The sequence below is a fragment of the Platichthys flesus genome, chromosome 9 (assembly GCF_949316205.1).
Source record: "Platichthys flesus chromosome 9, fPlaFle2.1, whole genome shotgun sequence".
Lineage (NCBI taxonomy): Eukaryota > Metazoa > Chordata > Actinopteri > Pleuronectiformes > Pleuronectidae > Platichthys > Platichthys flesus.
This window is the reverse complement of record NC_084953.1, coordinates 8,536,381-8,552,605: the sequence shown is the minus strand read 5'-3', so window position 1 is coordinate 8,552,605 and position 16,225 is coordinate 8,536,381. Positions and strand designations below refer to the sequence as shown.

The 16,225-nt window shown below is 42.4% G+C and overlaps 3 protein-coding genes across 3 annotated transcripts; 1 reads left to right on the top strand and 2 right to left on the bottom strand.

Annotated features, from left to right (window-relative positions):
- Positions 1–149: 149 nt before the first annotated feature.
- ccdc124 (coiled-coil domain containing 124) lies at positions 150–3,297 on the bottom strand. The gene is made up of 5 exons (XM_062395836.1): positions 3,174–3,297; positions 2,176–2,353; positions 1,398–1,581; positions 813–918; positions 150–677 (listed from the first exon to the last, which is right to left on the bottom strand). Exons 2-5 carry the CDS (start codon positions 2,332–2,334, stop codon positions 473–475), a joined length of 654 nt encoding a protein of 217 aa, XP_062251820.1. The 5' UTR covers positions 2,335–2,353; positions 3,174–3,297; the 3' UTR covers positions 150–472.
- A 980-nt stretch (positions 3,298–4,277) lies between these two features.
- Positions 4,278–7,214, bottom strand: smim7 (small integral membrane protein 7). The gene is made up of 5 exons (XM_062394992.1): positions 7,057–7,214; positions 6,799–6,840; positions 5,865–5,917; positions 5,676–5,766; positions 4,278–4,975 (listed from the first exon to the last, which is right to left on the bottom strand). Exons 1-5 carry the CDS (start codon positions 7,080–7,082, stop codon positions 4,960–4,962), a joined length of 228 nt encoding a protein of 75 aa, XP_062250976.1. The 5' UTR covers positions 7,083–7,214; the 3' UTR covers positions 4,278–4,959.
- A 777-nt stretch (positions 7,215–7,991) lies between these two features.
- tmem38a (transmembrane protein 38A) lies at positions 7,992–15,148 on the top strand. Its single transcript, XM_062394991.1, has 6 exons — positions 7,992–8,412; positions 11,441–11,597; positions 12,140–12,324; positions 13,010–13,097; positions 13,709–13,826; positions 14,438–15,148. Exons 1-6 carry the CDS (start codon positions 8,289–8,291, stop codon positions 14,636–14,638), a joined length of 873 nt encoding a protein of 290 aa, XP_062250975.1. The 5' UTR covers positions 7,992–8,288; the 3' UTR covers positions 14,639–15,148.
- The last annotated feature ends 1,077 nt before the right edge of the window (positions 15,149–16,225 follow it).

Below are 16,225 nucleotides of genomic sequence, written 5' to 3'. Positions count from 1 at the left end.
CTAACAGTTAATCTCTTGTCTTAAATTGACCAGTGAGCCTACTGTGTTGTTGGCTGAATTGTCGACTTTCTCCGCGAATGAATCAAAGTTTGAAATCCATCATCTTCTATTCCCCGTGTCTCCAAACAAGAAAGATCGCAAGACATGACTGATGGTCGAGCGGTCAACTTTAATAAGTTACTCTCAAAACATCCAATTCCCCACTTTCAGAGAAGTGCTAAAAAAGTAAAGAAAAAAAGAGATGTCATTAAATTTATTAGATGCGCACATTCAAAATTAGAGGCCACGTGCACGGACATGATTAGTTGTGACGTTGAGGGGTGAGCTTCTCCTCGGAGCCGAGCGTCCTCTGGTACTGCAGATATTGTTTCTGAGCAGGTAGTGGCCACGTTATTTTAAGGATGAAATTATTAGATTTTTCCAATTAAAGTCTCCAAAGTGCTCAAATGGCATCATGATGGAAGAAGTGTTATCACTTTGAGTTGTATGAGGAAAAGCGCTGGTTCAAGGGGTTCTCCGGTGACTTCATCCATTCCTTCTTCAGCTGCTGCTTCAGCTGCGACAATCTCATGTTGGGGTTCTCCTTTTTAAGGAGAGGCATGTTTGCCTCCTCATAGGCAAGAAACGCTGCTTTCACCCTCCGCTCCGGGTGGCGGTCCAGGTCCTCAGGCCCCGTGCTAGAAGACAAAGAAGACAGAATGAATAACAATGAATCGTTAACGTTCACGAGTCACGTCGGCCGTCAATTAAAATCAGCATTGCAGAGATCACTAGGACAACAGCGGGTAACACAGAGCAAAATGTAAATGTACCTCAGTACAGCGATGGCATCTTCTATGGATCTGGCTTCCACTGCTCCTTTTTCAGGGATGATAATGTTCACGTTCTCCTCCAGTGGAGTCTCCAGGTGGCTCTTTTCTGTAGGAAACAATCATTTGAAACATGAGAAGGTGCTGTCATGGTTAAACTAAATACACGTTGGAGTCAGTGTTAATTTCGTTGACGAAAACTATGACGAAATATATTCGTTAACAACCTTTTTTCCATGACGAAGACGAGACGAAGACGTACCGAAAAACACAGTTTCTGTGTTCGCCTCCAGTCTGACCTGCTCTCCCTTTTTGTTTTCACATTTAAAACTAAATATATATTTTTAAGCTATAAGGCTGCAGCTATATGTTTTTACAGAAAAGGAGTTTAATTTGGCTATTAAATGTGACTAAAACTAAGAAGGATAAAAATGACTAAATGTTCCTAAAACTAAAATGCATTTTCGTCAAAAGACTAAGACTAAGACTAAATCAAAAATAGCTGCCAAAATGAACACTGGTTGGAGTTTCAGTGACAGCTTTCTGATTTTATCGGATCCTGACTCATCTTGACAACCCGATCTTTACCTTTCGGTTGGAGCTCCTCTTGCTGCTCATTCAGAAGCGTCTCCTCGATCTGGGCCCGGGTCACTTTTCCTCCGCCTGGAGCCTCTGTGGATTTGCCTTTAATTCTGGCGAACTCTTCATCCAGAAGACGCTGGTTTTCTTTTTTCCTCTCCAGGAGTTCGATCCTCTTCTTCTCCTTGTCGTCCTGGAAAAGCAGGATGATGTTATTTTTTTACAGACCAAAAATATTGGTATGTATTGTGTGCTTAGCGAAGAGACATTAAAATAAATCCCAAGTTAAGTTCCCAAAGAAGTGATTCCATTATGGTTTGTGAAGCAGAGGATGCAGAGTTAAGTCAAGGTCAAGCTCAGGCTGTCTGGGAACATATAGTTTGTCTTTCTCTCTGTGAAATCAATGTAGCTTTACTTATACTCATCCATCGTTTTATACACTATGTAAATCAAGATATTTAAGATTACTAAATAAATGTCTGTCTTCCGATCACTTAAATGCTGATTAGGTTAAGTAAAGGAAATGTGTTCTCTATTGTTTCTCTGTTTGTTTGTGCTGTTCTGTAATTAGCTGCTAAAAACTAAAATCTGCAGGGGGAAGTTAAGACTTAATCCCATCTAGACTTTAGACCTGTGGATTTATGTGTGAAAAAGGTAAGACAGGGTTCCGGCCCCACATCAAAAGCTGTTTTCAAATTTGACAGCATGTTGTCAACATTTCCGTCGTGTTTATTTCTTCCTCTCTGAGCAGGCTACCCAGAGGGAGCTGGCTGGAGTAACAGCTCACCTTTCTCTGCCCCTTCTTGAGCACATGTTTGTCAGTTTCCTGCCACAGGGAGTCCTCCTCCTCTTTCTTCTTGCGGGCGTCTTCCGTCGCCTTGGCCTCGGCCTTTCGGGCTCTGGCTGTGACCGCCTTGGAGTTCTCGCCCTGGAACTTCTTTGGCATCCCAGCAGTTGCTCCTCGGCTGCGAGAGACACGGGACAGACAAAGTGTGAGTCACGTATCACTGGCAAGAGATACTTCAAGATTTATGCATGGTGATAGTGGCCAGGCTTAAATGTCATTATTCAACTGGAGCTGAGACAATAAGCTGAGATGATTCAGAACAGAAAACATCATCAGTTTTGATATTCACTTAAAATTCTATAATAATCTATAATCTATAACAATATGAAGATGTCCCCTGAGGCTCTGCAAGAAGCTTGACTGGCATTTATTCACGAATGTGGACCCTTTAAATTCCAGCAATCACAATAAAAAAAAACGGATTGATAGGATATGAGGAACCATTATGTGAGAGAGATGGTGTTTGCTTTTCTCTTTTCTTTAAGTGTTCCTCAAATATGAGCATCTCTGGTGGCTCGACGGGCAGTGTTCTCACTGTGGTTCATGTGCACCAGCAACTGAAACTGAATAGCAATATATATATATAGAAACAACCTGACGTTAATGGCGTACACGTGAACGAAGGAAACGCAAGCTAGTGTATAACTCCCATGACTTAACATCGGTTCGAATGGTTGGGTTAGCTAACTAATGAACCAAACAGCCTGAGATAGCAGGTGAATGTAGCTTAGCCCCATTCTGTGAAACAACAGCATCAGCAGCGCCCCTGCTTGTTGAGTGCAGCTGGTTAGCTGTTAGCTAGTCGGTGTTAGCCTGGTGAACTGGACCGTTTCACCGGTCAACGAACCCACTGTTCCCGAGTCGACGCCCGCCGAATCTTAGCTAAGGTTCGGACGGTCACAGAACACAAAGTCCCAGCCCCGCGCGTGGTTTCATACCAGAGTGAGAAGAGAAACAGGTCGTAACTGGACGACCGTTGTTTCGAGGAGGCGTCTCTGCCGGAGACGTCGACCCTGCGTCAGCCGCTGGATCGTACGTCAGAGTCGTTGACGTCACCGCGTCGATTTGGATTGGATTTTAACACTTTGGGTTCACAACGTGGGTCAAACGGGACCCGGCTCAGATTGTGTTCCTTTATCTTTATCGTTCAGTATTCAGTATTTCAGGTCTTAAATTTTTTAACATAAAATCTCTATTCTTCAAATTCTAAAACATGGGTCAGAAATGGCTCGTCTTCGTTTCCTGTGTTATTTCATGAATGAGTGATGTGTTTCTTTGCTTTGTGTTCTAAATAAATGTTCATTATTTAATATTCTAAGGTTTCTTTAAATCTTGTTTTTGATTACTACAAATCGTTATTTTACCTTTTCCTTTCTTACATTATAAACACATCTAAGCTGCTTTTGCACATCTGACGCATGTGAGTCTTATTTTACAATCTATTACTAGTGGGAAAGAGAAAATACATACAATACTAACTAGCTGTTAGCTAGCTAGCTTCTTTTCTGGCTAGCTAAACATAACTGGATCAACTAATTAAACTCGAAATATAACAGTATATGCTTTATAGACTGATAGATAAGACTTTAAAAACTATGCTTTTGAATTTCTTCATCCAGTGTCAGTATGGATGGTCTCAATCATTTCAGTCGTACTGTTTAATGTTCATAAAGATGCCGCATGAAGAACAGGATGAGGAAAATGAGGAGGCAATTTTTTGTCTTGATTGTGAGTCTGAAATCTCTGATGCTGAGGACCTAGACTTTGTTCTAGAGGATCAAGCTGGTGTTGTGGGTGTGCCTTGGAATCCAGCTCTCCTAAATGAAGAAGGCTCCCTTGATCAGAACATTCATCTTCTCTTTGTAGGAGTAATAAAAAAGCTATAAAACAATACAGCAGAGAACCACCCAGCCATGCACGTAATAACACAGGAAATGTAAACGGGTCAATCTATTCATCTATCTATCTATCAATCAATCAAAAATATGTATTGCATTATTAATTGTAAGGTCGGTATAATCAGTCATTTAACAGACACTGGATAAGAAAAGTGTATTTTTATTGGAAAGAGAACAAGGACACATTTACATCAAAGTGCATATTTACTTACAGCCCAGGTGCCCCAAACCACAGGAAATGACAGTTTCTCTCTGAGAGGCTGCACATAACAACAGTTGACTTTTGAGTTGTTTATATATCTCATCATATATGCACACAGGAAAAGGGCCCATGGTAAGTTTGTGAGGCTTTGGGACAGAACGAGATCCTTCAATGATGACAGTGAGCTAACAAGCCACAGAAATAACAATTCTATCCTGTAAGAATTCTATTAACAATTCCTGTTGGCTGTACATCGTTACAACCCAGATGATCTTTTTTTTATATATATTGGCAATGCTCAAGAAAACAAATCAACTTTTCTGTACAGAAGCTCGAGGGCACATGACAACACATGTCCAGCAGAGGGCAGGGCTATTCATAGTCACAGTTTACAGAATTGTAAAAATGTGAAAACCTCAATCAGACTAAATAAATACAGTGATTCATAGGTTCCTGTACAGCGAGACCAGAAGTAGTATTTGAATTAGAGGTGGTAAAGAAAATATAGTATAGTTATAGTTTAAAATGGCGAAAGGAACAGAAAGGTTCTATAAAGAAGTAATTTAGAGCATCCATCTTGAAAAACCAGGAGGGGTTCTGGATTCTGGTCCCTGCAAATGTCGATCATGATCCAAATAATCTGTGAGGATTGAAGACAGTCAACCAGTTAGATGAGCAGCAAATTCATCTTCACATCCAATACTAAAAGCCGGCGCATGCTTCTTCGTTTTCATGGCCCCGCAAGAGCAAGAGCCCTTCCGGGCCCCTTACGTGCTTATGTATCTCTTCTTACGTGCTTACACGCTTCGCCCCATTTTTCTAACTAGACTGCAAAGCGACGCGAGCCTCCCGCCGCCCGCAAGGGATGTGATTGGTTTGCTAACTACATCCTTTCCGGAGTATTAGTTCCGGTTTCATGCCACATAATAACCGCAGAAACAACAGAAGATTTAGAAGAACCAATATGGACCAAATAGAAGAGCGTTTGGCAGAAGAGATCCGAAAGTATGATCACTTGGTTAACCCGTCACTGACTGGCGGATTTGTCCGCCAGAAAAAGGCTACGAGGAGCCGCAGTGGCTATGTAAATAAACAATCGACGAAGAAGAAAGAAGGCGTCTCTAAGGTTGTCTCCGACAAAAAACATTACTCCGCCTAGTGTTCTGGCGGCGCATTGCTTTATAAGAGGCGCAGCGCTTGGGGAAGCTTGGGGAAGCATGACTGACAAAGAGTCCTGCGACACAGCTGCGTGAAAAGCCGCCGACGCAGTTGCAGAAGCATGCGCCGGCCTTAACTCATTTAAGCACATGGGCAGCATTGGCCACAAGCATCTTACTCACACTATCATGCAGAACATCATGAAGATGTTCCAGAGAGCGATGAAGATCCGAAAGTATCGCAGGCTGAGCAGGAACTCTCGGATGTTGTCGCCTGAAGAAGATACCAATAATTTTTTAATTGCCAAGCTTTAACATACTACTAGTGTTTTTGTTATTGTAATTCCATATCTCTGCAACACTCATACACACCTGTTGTTGGCGCTCTGGAGTCATCTCCAAATCCTTGGGACTCCTTCCTTTTGCTGTAAAACAGGGACAGTCAAACTCCCTCCGTTACCTTTTCTCTGCACCTCTTCAACAATTGTGTATGATCTCCTGTCGTTGTGTCTGTGCGTCATGGCCTATGAATTACAGGTCGGACATTACAATTGTCCTGACGTGTAACTACGCCTTTAAGCATAGTTTAACATTAACATTATGATTGTTATTTCATTTTCCTTTCTGATTATTTCTTATCTTTGTGTCTAATTGAGTCAATAATGCTTGATACTTGTTGTTTGAATAATAGATTCTGATGTTGTATTACTGTATTTATGTTGTGCTGTTTCCTCTTGCTCTGCGGTGGTTTTACATCGTCTTGACATTTCTGATTTTGTTACTATTGCTTCATCTTCTGTCTGTGGCATGTAACCCTCACTGCACCGGCATCAGAGCATCTCGCCAAATGGTAAATGCAGTTTAAAGCAGCAAGAAACATTTTTATAAAGAGTGTGTGGGATCATAATAATAAATAGGGCCCTCCCTTAACTATATTAACATTTAAAGCTTATTTTTATTTACAGCAAAATAACTGATATTATCAGGATTGAGAAAGTCGAAACTGCTTTCGACACGCCCTCAACACATTGTTGTCCTAACCTCAATACCCTTTGCTTATATTAATTACTTTCTTCTGTTCAACTTTACGTAGTTATTTATTTTGTTGAGCTTTTAATGATGACAACATATAAACTATAACAGCATGTCTCATATATTTAACTACTGACAGAATAATTTGAACAACCTTGATCTTTTCTTTAATAACATTTTGAGGGATTATCATAGTGTGTCGTTCTATCCACTAACTTAATTGTATTTAGACTAAGTGCTGAGTCAGATTTGTGTCAGGGAGGTGACCACTCACAGTTTGAAGTTCAGCACGGCCCCTGCATTCACCAGTAAAGTCCTGTGGAGCACAGAGAGACACGGTGTCTACAGATGAGCTTGTTTACCTGCGGGGCCAGCGCTAGCTGCTGAGCTGGCATTAGCAACGGAGCTAGTTAGCTTGTCACACCGCCATCTTACTGACGCCACAGTGGACGATAACACACAAAGAAGACCAAGGCAGTTTGATAAAAGCACTGTTTCCGTGTTAGAATCCGTCTGACACTGAATCATTTACCCGAATATCAACAGATCCGCGATCATCTTGTTTCCCGTCACATCACAGAGACGTCCCACTTCCGCATTCGGCTACGTCATCAGGAATGTGACCAACGAGGTTCCAGTGTAACTACTGGCCGGGAGAGAGGGTTATTGCTGCCCCTCAGTTTGACTTGTCAGGAAGCTGAGGACAAAAAAGCGAGCGCCACCATAAGACAAGAAATGTAACAACAGTAACATTTCATAATAAGACGTAAAGAAGAAACTACATGAGACTAGTAACTGTTTATAACACTGCGGGGAATATAATGAGCAATACTTCATAAGATAATCACATGGTATGTATGGAAACGCTTAATGTATTGAATAACTCCAGTATCTGTGGCCTAGAGGGTAGAGTGGTCGTTGCACAATATCTTACACTATGCAATTTTAAAACCATAAAAAATATTAATCCTTTGCAGTCCACTATTGCGCAGGAGGTGCGTAGTTCACTTCTGTGCAGGGGGTTCGCAGTTCGCTTCTGGAAGGATTCATTTAATTAAATTTTGTTATATCTTTTTTTTTATCTATTTTCTTATTTATATATAAAATATTAAAATAAAAATATCTGAAAAATATACGAGCCGTTTGAGAGCACTGCACGTTTCACTGCAGCCTTTTTACTCGGTCTGTGAGAATGTAAACAAGCGGTGACATCAGCCAACGCTGCGGAGCTGCGGGGGATTAGACTCGGTCCCTCGCTGCCTGTGAGTCCGCCTCGGTGCAGGAGCTGATCCGGATTAATGGATGTTTATTTGTGATTTTTTTCATGAACGAGTGAATCAGTCAGTTACTGAACGCGAGGCTTGACTCCACGTGTTGTGTCTCGAGGGCTGCAGACAAACCTCACCGTGATGCAGCAATGAGGAGGATGAGTATGATGAAGAGGAAGGCAGGAGAGGGAGCTGTTGGTTTGTCCGTGTAATTCTCGGGCAGCTGGCATGTGGACCTCCCCTCCACAGCAGCTGGCACGGAGCTGCTGCTGCTGCTGATGAAGATGATGAAGATGAAGATGCTGTGGAGATGAGCGGTATTAATAGGTGGGCTTCAGTGTCACAGGCTTTCTCTTTCGAGACCTCGGTGGGCTTGGTGGTGTGTCGGTGGACCGGGCAAGGGGGGGCTTCCGATCAAGAGTGCGCGCTTGGAATAACAAATAGACTTTAAAAAAAAAAGACATTCAAAAACAAGGATCGTTGTCAGAGACTCATCATGGAGGTGCTGTCACTTCTCAATTTGGACGACTTAGCCCAAGCGTTCTCCAAAATGGGAATGTTTCCTGTGTTTGACGTCGCTTATTACATCGTGTCCATCCTGTACCTCAAGTATGAGCCGGGTGAGTTTCTTCTCTGTTTGCTGATCAAGTCAAAATGTGTGTTTGAATTAAAGATAAACACGATAAACCTGTTTCTAAGGTCATACATGCAGGTGCAGTGTCTGTACAAGCTTCACGTTCGCACCAGACTTATGTGTTTACAACTATTTAAAGTAAAAGAAAACACAGCTTAAATAACATTTGTCTAGAATAAATATTAATATATAAGTAATAACTGAAATTTAAACAATCTAGGGTTTGTAGAATGTATTGTATAATGATGTAATTATAGTCAGTTCTAACGTTAATCTTCTGTGATATGAACACTCCGGGCTCTTATATCCCAATATGGACTTTCTGCTGTTATCACTACAGTTGCCCTATATCCTTATAAAGCATGACCTGCATAAGCCGGAGCACCACAGCTCTCTGCTTCACTTGCTGTGAGGTGACTGTGTGTGTTCGTGTGTGTGTGTGTGTGTCTGCAGCAGCCTGACCTCCTTTACTCTGTGGGAAACCACTGGAGTAGATTAAAACCACTCAGCTTTGGGTCAAGTTGGATATTTTTCCAAGATTTAGCTCCTCTGAATTGACGTTGAGCGCTGTAAGGAGGCTGAAACCCGAGAGATGGCCGGTGCATTCCAGCGACTTGGGGCAATAAATAGAAGATCCGGATATAGCCGGTGTCAGTGGGCCTCCGAAGCCCCTCATGCTGCAGGAGGCTACATTTGGGCCGAGTGTGTTATTTAGTGTTAAACATGAATTCAGTTGTTGAGCAAGAAGCACAGCGTGACCTTCTTGTCCCTTGGTGGGGTAGAGCGTGTAGAATGGGAACCAAAGCTCACAACTTTTACTGGAAGTTTACGGCTTGTACAACATGATTCACATGTTTCCTACTCAAACAACTGGGATGCTGGAAAACAAAATTCATCTTTATGTTATTATCACCCTCAGCTTCCTCTGCAGTGATGCTCAAGCCACTTGCAGAGAGGAAAGTACAGGAGCGTCCAGGAAGGTGAATGAACATTCATGCCCCTCCTCTTCACTATTTGGCTTCAGGAAACTGAAAGGAAATTAATGGATGTCAAAAATCTGCACCTACATTAACCATACTAGTTTGTGAGGGATTTACTATGATGTTGAACTTCCTGTGTGTTTATTTACAATATAACACAGGAAATAGAAAACAGATGACCTTTTCCCTTTGAATGAACTGTCGCATCAATCTCATCGAGCTCACAGAGTCAGATACTCATCAGTCTGTTCACAGGTCTCGGGCTGAACTTATGTGAAAACAGTTTTAGTTTGAAGTTCAAGGAAGCTGCATGAAATAAGCGGATTCATCCTAAGTGATGTCACGCGAGTCCCCGATTGGAAGACTGGTGTAGAGTTAAAAAGAAGCGACACTTCATTCAAAATCAGTTTTTAGCTAAATGTGAGCATTTCACTTCACTCAGTTCACTCATAAAAAGGCATCAACGTGTGTCAGTAACGACTTCTGTATCAAAGCAGTTTGTGTAGTGAGTGTGAAGCTGAGATCAACTTTTAAATTAGTTTACTTCAAATTCAACAGGTGTAAAAAAAACAGCAGATCTAACACTGCATTGCTGTTCACATGTCCCGTAGTATAGAGGTTAGGGTGATAGTCCTTATAACATATTTGTCTTTTGTCCATCCATCCATTCATCCATCTATAACGCTTATAGTCTTGAGGGTGGCGTGAGGGGGGGGGAGGGGAGCTGGAGCAAATCCCTCTTGACATTTGGCGAGAGGCGGCCTCCACCCTGGACAGGTCGCCAGTGTAACACAGAGCCGACATATAGAGACAGAAAAAAATTCACACTCACATTCCCACCTAACGACAACTGGGGTCTCCAGTTGACCTAACTCCAGTCTGCATGTGCTATGACTGTGGGAGGAAGCACCTGAAGAAAACTCTCCCAGAAGTCAGGCGAAACATGCAAACTCCAAAAATAACAAAACCAGTTTTTCGAACGGGGAACCTTCTTTCTGTGAGGCGTCAGTGCTGCTACCTCTGTTGTTCCCTTACCCCTGTTGTGTAAGGACATTCGTACAGTTGAAAGCATTAACGTGCGTTTTAGAGTTAAATCCATTATATCATTGGTCTCAGGCTGAGCTGCAGTCTGTGTCTGTGTCTGTTCCCAAACTCGACTTCATGTCTGTAACCGAACGACTTTACATCAGAATATTTCACAGTCAAATGAACCACGCTGCCAACATTTGCAAGAATCACCATTCATTACCCCCCAACCCCCACCCCCACCCCCCCCACACACAGACACACATGCCGGAGTAATTCACGCACTCGCTACGTATCAGAGGAGCACATGAATGAGTTTTGAGATCCACAGTGACGGAGGGGAGAAGGAGAGAGACAAGTGTGGGGGTCAGAGGTCAAGACAGTTGCAAGGCAGGAGAAGCAGTTGAGCTGGGTTTTATTTATAGGGCCACATATCTCGGGATCGGATTGCCCTCTCACCGAGAGCCGCTCACACCACGACACCCTCGCCCACCTGTTGTCGGAGATCTGCACTCGCATCTCGATTCACTGAGCGTCTCCCACAATGTTGTAACACTGGAAAGACCTTTCTCGCTTAAACGCACATTCTTTAATACGTACGCTTTGCATGTAAACGTCTCCTGAGTCAATATTAGATTATGATAAAGAGACATACTATCAGGGCGTGCACAGACATGGTGGATGGGGTGTGGATGTAGATACAGCAGACAAACACACAAGGGATCCACAGATATTGACTTGAGAAGGTCATCGCCAACAGTTCTGAGCTCAATGAACAAACATTCAAAATTTGCAATTTGCAATTTTCCCGCAAAAAAGGACAAAAATTTATAACAGAACTTTTCCCCCCCGTTCACAGCGGATAAGGAATTGAAGGAAAGTCTGTGTGGTATTTCCCATAACCCTATAATCCTAATCTATTTATTGAGTCATTTCAATTTTAAGAAAAGACATGATAGGAAGAAAGAACATTTTAATTGTTAAGACGGCTGTTCCTCTGTGTTTCAGGCTCGGTGGAGGTTTCCCGCAGGAGTCCCGTGGCCTCATGGCTCTGTGCCATGCTCTACTGCTTCAGTAGTTACATCCTGGCCGACATCTTGCTCGGGAGCAGCCCAGTCGACTATTTCCAATACAACAGCCACATCCTGCTGGCCTCAGCTGTCTGGTGAGAGAATCCTCAAAGTGTCTTCACCCTTCAAGAGGGGAGGAGCGATTCAGTTACAGAGTTGCACAAGGTCACAAACCTGCTTCTTTTAAATCCAGGCTACTCTTAGAACTTTTAAGATTTTGTATGTGATTAAATTGTCCCCTGCAGGTCAATGTATGGAGATGATTCCATACCAAATAATTATTTGGCTGATAATTGGTGGATTGTGACTGTCAGTTTAGATCTGACAGGACAAACTCGTCAAATTACTTCTCAATCAATCAATTATATTTTATTTGTACAGCCCATATTCACGAATCACAACATGAATCTCTTAAAGACTTTTCTTGAATCCAGGTGACTCAGGGTCATTAACTCCACCATGGAGGCTCTGCTGCAGTCAATCTGTTTGTCAGCAAGATAACAAAAACGTACAAAATGGATTCCTACAGAGCTTAGAAAACATTCCGAACATATGTTATCACCAAAGCTAAATCTAAATTATAGTGGTGAAATATTTCCTTGATATCTTATCTTCTCTCTGCCATATCCAAACCCAGGTACCTGGTCTTCTACTGCCCACTGAACCTCTTCTATAAATGTGTGGCCTTCCTGCCCGTGAAGCTGGTGTTGGTCGCCCTGAAGGAAGTCGTCCGCACCCGTAAGATCGCCGCCGGCGTTCACCACGCCCACCACGCCTACCACCACGGCTTCTTCATCATGGTCATCGTAGGATACGTCAAAGGTCAGTGTGTTCACGACTTGTGTGCATACAGGAGAGCACAACAGTTTGTGTTACAATGTTGGCAGGATCCTATGCTGCATATTTCAGTGTATTTAATTGATTTTGATTTTTTAATTCTCATAACAACAAAGGTATAATACTCTTTAACATTTAGGTCCCCGCAGGGTCAAAAATCAAATCTAATCGTTGTGCCTCACCCTGTTAATCAAATGTTGCGTTTAATCACAGCAAACCTGGAACCAGATAGTGTCCAAAGGTGGAGCAAGTCAACACAAAAACTCAACACAACTCAGTCTAACAAAGATTTGAGGGATTATTATGGTCCCAGCTTCTCATTTTTGTCCCCAGGGCCTCAAATCAGGTTCACACATCCCCACCGACAAATCCTTAAAAATCCATGAGCAAATTATGTTTTACAAGCCTGATGTTTAAAGATGTATAAATTTGAACGAGCAATGTACTGAAACCATTATCGTCTTGATCGATCGAGTAGTGAGATGTACAGTGTGCCTGCGATGTCCAGTCCTCTTATCAGGTCTCATGTTTTTCACCGACTGTAAATCCTATTTCCCCCTGTTCTTCCTCAATGTGAAACTATTCCATGGAAACAGAAATGGCCACAGACAACAGAAAGGCCTCTGCAAGCGACCACGTTTTTTAAAACTCTCTATTTTTATCTTCTCAGGATCGGGAGTCGCTCTCATTTCCAACTTTGAGCAGCTGCTGCGTGGAGTGTGGAGGCCCGAGTCCAACGAGATCCTCAGCATGTCATTGTGAGTCTGTTTGAATGTGTGATGTTGTTCTTTCATCAGTGCCTCCTACAGCACGTCATCAAGACCCAGAGACAGAACAAACCAATAGATATGAGAAATATGATTCACAGTCAAACACAAACTACAGTGGACGTGTTTGAATCACACAAGTTTGTTGAAGGAGCTACTGTATGTTGTATTTCTTGATGTTAGTGCCCCCTAGTGGCAGCATCCAGAAGAGGCCCTCTGTTACACAAGAACGTCAGATGAAAATGTCTCCACCCCCAAAAGGAGTTTTTATTGTGTTAAAAAGTATCTCTAGCTTTATTACAGGGCTTTTGATAAACTTAAGATTATTTCTTTAAGCCTCAAACGTGTCATTACACAATCTCGTAATAACATCCGACATCTCAATTTAAATAAAAGAGGAAATAGTAAAAAGAAAACTTTCATACTGTGTCATAAACATTTACTGTTGGTTTAGAGAGATGATGAACTTAACCCCATAAATATAGACATGCTTCAACCCGGTGGAGGAGTTTTTTTACCCTGCGCTCCATCTGGGATTCCGCTCGTGGTGAATATGATGAACAGATGTGTCGCTGACAGTTTGTCTCTTTCCGTCTCCGCAGCCCGACCAAAGCCAGCCTGTACGGAGCGATCCTCTTCACCATGCAGGAGGCTCAATGGCTGCCCGTGTCCAAGAGCATCCTCATCCTCGCCTTCACCCTCTTCATGGCCACGAGCAAGGTGCGTTTAGTCGACGGCCTGAGATTCTGATGCAAGACACGTTAGGTGGATTGTTCTGCTACTTTCCTGTGGCCTTGTTGAACTCTAGTGAAGCTGTGGATGTTTTTTATATGCGTCACATTTTAAGGACAGTGAGGAAATTCAGACTTCAAGATATATAAGAAACAGGAGACGATATAGTATGAAATTCAACGTATAAATGGGACTAAATCGAACAAAACACACATTACGCCGGGGACTATAACCGATAGTACAGTAACAGTTATTTTTTCTGTTCAGTAATGATCGTGGTGTAGAAAGTTATCTGACGAGTACTTTGACTTTGACCTAATGTCCCATCCAGTAACATGAAAGAGGAGGGATTTATGAACTATACTGCAGCCAACCACCAGGGGGCGATTAAGATGCTTTGGCTTCACTTATGAGAAGAATTCACGTTGTCCATCTTTATGTCTATGTCTATGGTCAAGCACCAAAATCTCAATCCTACAATTCCCATGATGCAACTCATGGGTATCTGTTTCATGAGTTATTTCATCAGGAAGTTCTTTTATGATGTTTTCACTGACTGAGCTGAACTTTTCCAACCCCCTCTCTCTCTCCTCCGCCAGGTGGTGATGACCGCCCGACACTCCCACGGCTCCCCCTTCGCCCTCATCGAGTCCTGGGTCTGCCACCTGCTGTTCGGCTCCCCTCTGGGCGGCGCTGAGGAGGAACACCACCACGCCCCCGCCCCCGCCGCCTCACCCATCAAAACCAAGGAGGAGCTGGGAGAGGGCGTTCGCAAGAGGAAGGCCAAGAAAGCCGAGTAGGAAGGTCGCGTTACACCGATGAATCTGCATCTGACTCGCCCTCGCGGCTCCCACGTGGTGGGGACATCCCATTCCTCTCTGGGGAAAGGGGCAGTTTGATGAGGCCCTTCCTGTTAGAGCAATACATGGTGCTTTCTGCATTTTACATGGCATGAGGACTCTGCAATACCCCAGCAACTGTTTCACACCTCAACCCAACCTGGACCTTTTAGACCCATTTATGTAAGTGTCTGTGAACATCTGTGCCCAACACTGTGTGCTGATCCCTGTGTGTAGGAGCCGCGTGGTTGTGTGTGGGTCGGCCTCTCTACGCACCACATCAGTAGTTGTGTTAGCAGGTGTCAGTGGTTTCATTCTAGTTCAAACCAAACCTTGTTTGAAAATTAAATACAAATTAAATTGACTCAGAATTTCGAATATGAATAAAGCGTTATGTGAAAGAACATTGCTGCTTTTTACATTGAGACAAAGACAACTTCATATCTTAGAATAAAATCAAGAGAAAATTAACGTCTTGCCTGGTTTTTCATTTCAACTTTTGTGAATGAATAAATGTTTAAAATCAGTAATTGTCAGGCGTGTTGGTTTATCCTAAATATGAGAAGAGCCGGACTGGTCCAATTTAAATATTTATTGAGATGCAATGAAAGTTGAACAACATAGCTATGGACAATTATCACAGCCTAGGCTAATTAAGTTAGCAATAGGTAGTTAATAATGGCCCCGAACAAAAGGGGTTTGATATAGTTATAACAGTAGATATAATATGATTGCTTATGAAAGATTGAAGGGGAGTCACCGCAAATCAATTTGGTTCTCCCTTGTTGGTGCACAGGCATGTCCACGCCTCTTGGCACAGAAATCCAGGAAGTGACAAGAAGCCGCTCTCTATGACGCATCTACTACTCTGATAGTTGCTAAGCAAAATGTTCTCTTCATGAAAGGCCTTGACACCTCTGGTGCCATGTAGGCCATTGGAGAAAGGAATATGATGTTCCTGCTATATTCAAACAATGTCCTGTTGATGTAAACATTAGTATCCTCGAAACCAAAACAACGAGACAAAACAATGTCAACAAAGTCACACTGTCCGACCTCCAGAACTTTATCAGACAGCTGCTTGAAATATATTTGGATGAGTCTAAGGGAATAATGGTTTAATACCAAAAGTTAGAATTCAGAACAATTATAAGATTCATTATTAACAATATGCAGCAAGGGTTATTTATAAATCATTTGAATAAAGGCCTTATATCTGGTTCAAACTGATCATGCCCCCCCCCCCCCTCTTTAGTTGCAAATAGTTTCAGTCAGACCCAAATACCAGCTACAATTTGAAATCCTAACATTATCTAGATAGAATTTAGCTTCAGAAGTATATATTTTGGTATTGTGTTGTAGAAAAGCATCTTTAATATTTTATTAAAGGAACATGGACTAACTCAAACAAGGTTTTTCAGTAACTTTGAACTTTCTACAAAGCAAACTCAAATCTACGTTTACCTCAAGGTAACTTTTTAGAAAATGTTCAGGCTGTTATGTAGAAAATCCAAAGAAACACAAGCGTCGACCTTCCGGAAAAATATT

Excerpts from the sequence above, each read along its gene's own strand:
- tmem38a (XM_062394991.1), top strand. The coding sequence starts at position 8,289 with ATGGAGGTGCTGTCACTTCTCAATTTGGACGACTTAGCCCAAGCGTTC. Across the intron at positions 12,325-13,009 it reads CATCGTAGGATACGTCAAAG|GATCGGGAGTCGCTCTCATT; the intron begins GTCAGTGTGTTC and ends TTATCTTCTCAG. Across the intron at positions 13,098-13,708 it reads GAGATCCTCAGCATGTCATT|CCCGACCAAAGCCAGCCTGT; the intron begins GTGAGTCTGTTT and ends CCGTCTCCGCAG.
- smim7 (XM_062394992.1), bottom strand. The coding sequence starts at position 7,082 with ATGATCGCGGATCTGTTGATATTCGG. Across the intron at positions 5,918-6,798 it reads GCCGTGCTGAACTTCAAACT|CAAAAGGAAGGAGTCCCAAG; the intron begins GTGAGTGGTCAC and ends CCTGTTTTACAG. Across the intron at positions 5,767-5,864 it reads CTCCAGAGCGCCAACAACAG|GCGACAACATCCGAGAGTTC; the intron begins GTGTGTATGAGT and ends TATCTTCTTCAG.
- ccdc124 (XM_062395836.1), bottom strand. The coding sequence starts at position 2,334 with ATGCCAAAGAAGTTCCAGGGCGAGAACTCCAAGGCGGTCACAGCCAGA. Across the intron at positions 1,582-2,175 it reads TCAAGAAGGGGCAGAGAAAG|GACGACAAGGAGAAGAAGAG; the intron begins GTGAGCTGTTAC and ends CTGCTTTTCCAG. Across the intron at positions 678-812 it reads GATGCCATCGCTGTACTGAG|CACGGGGCCTGAGGACCTGG; the intron begins GTACATTTACAT and ends TTTGTCTTCTAG.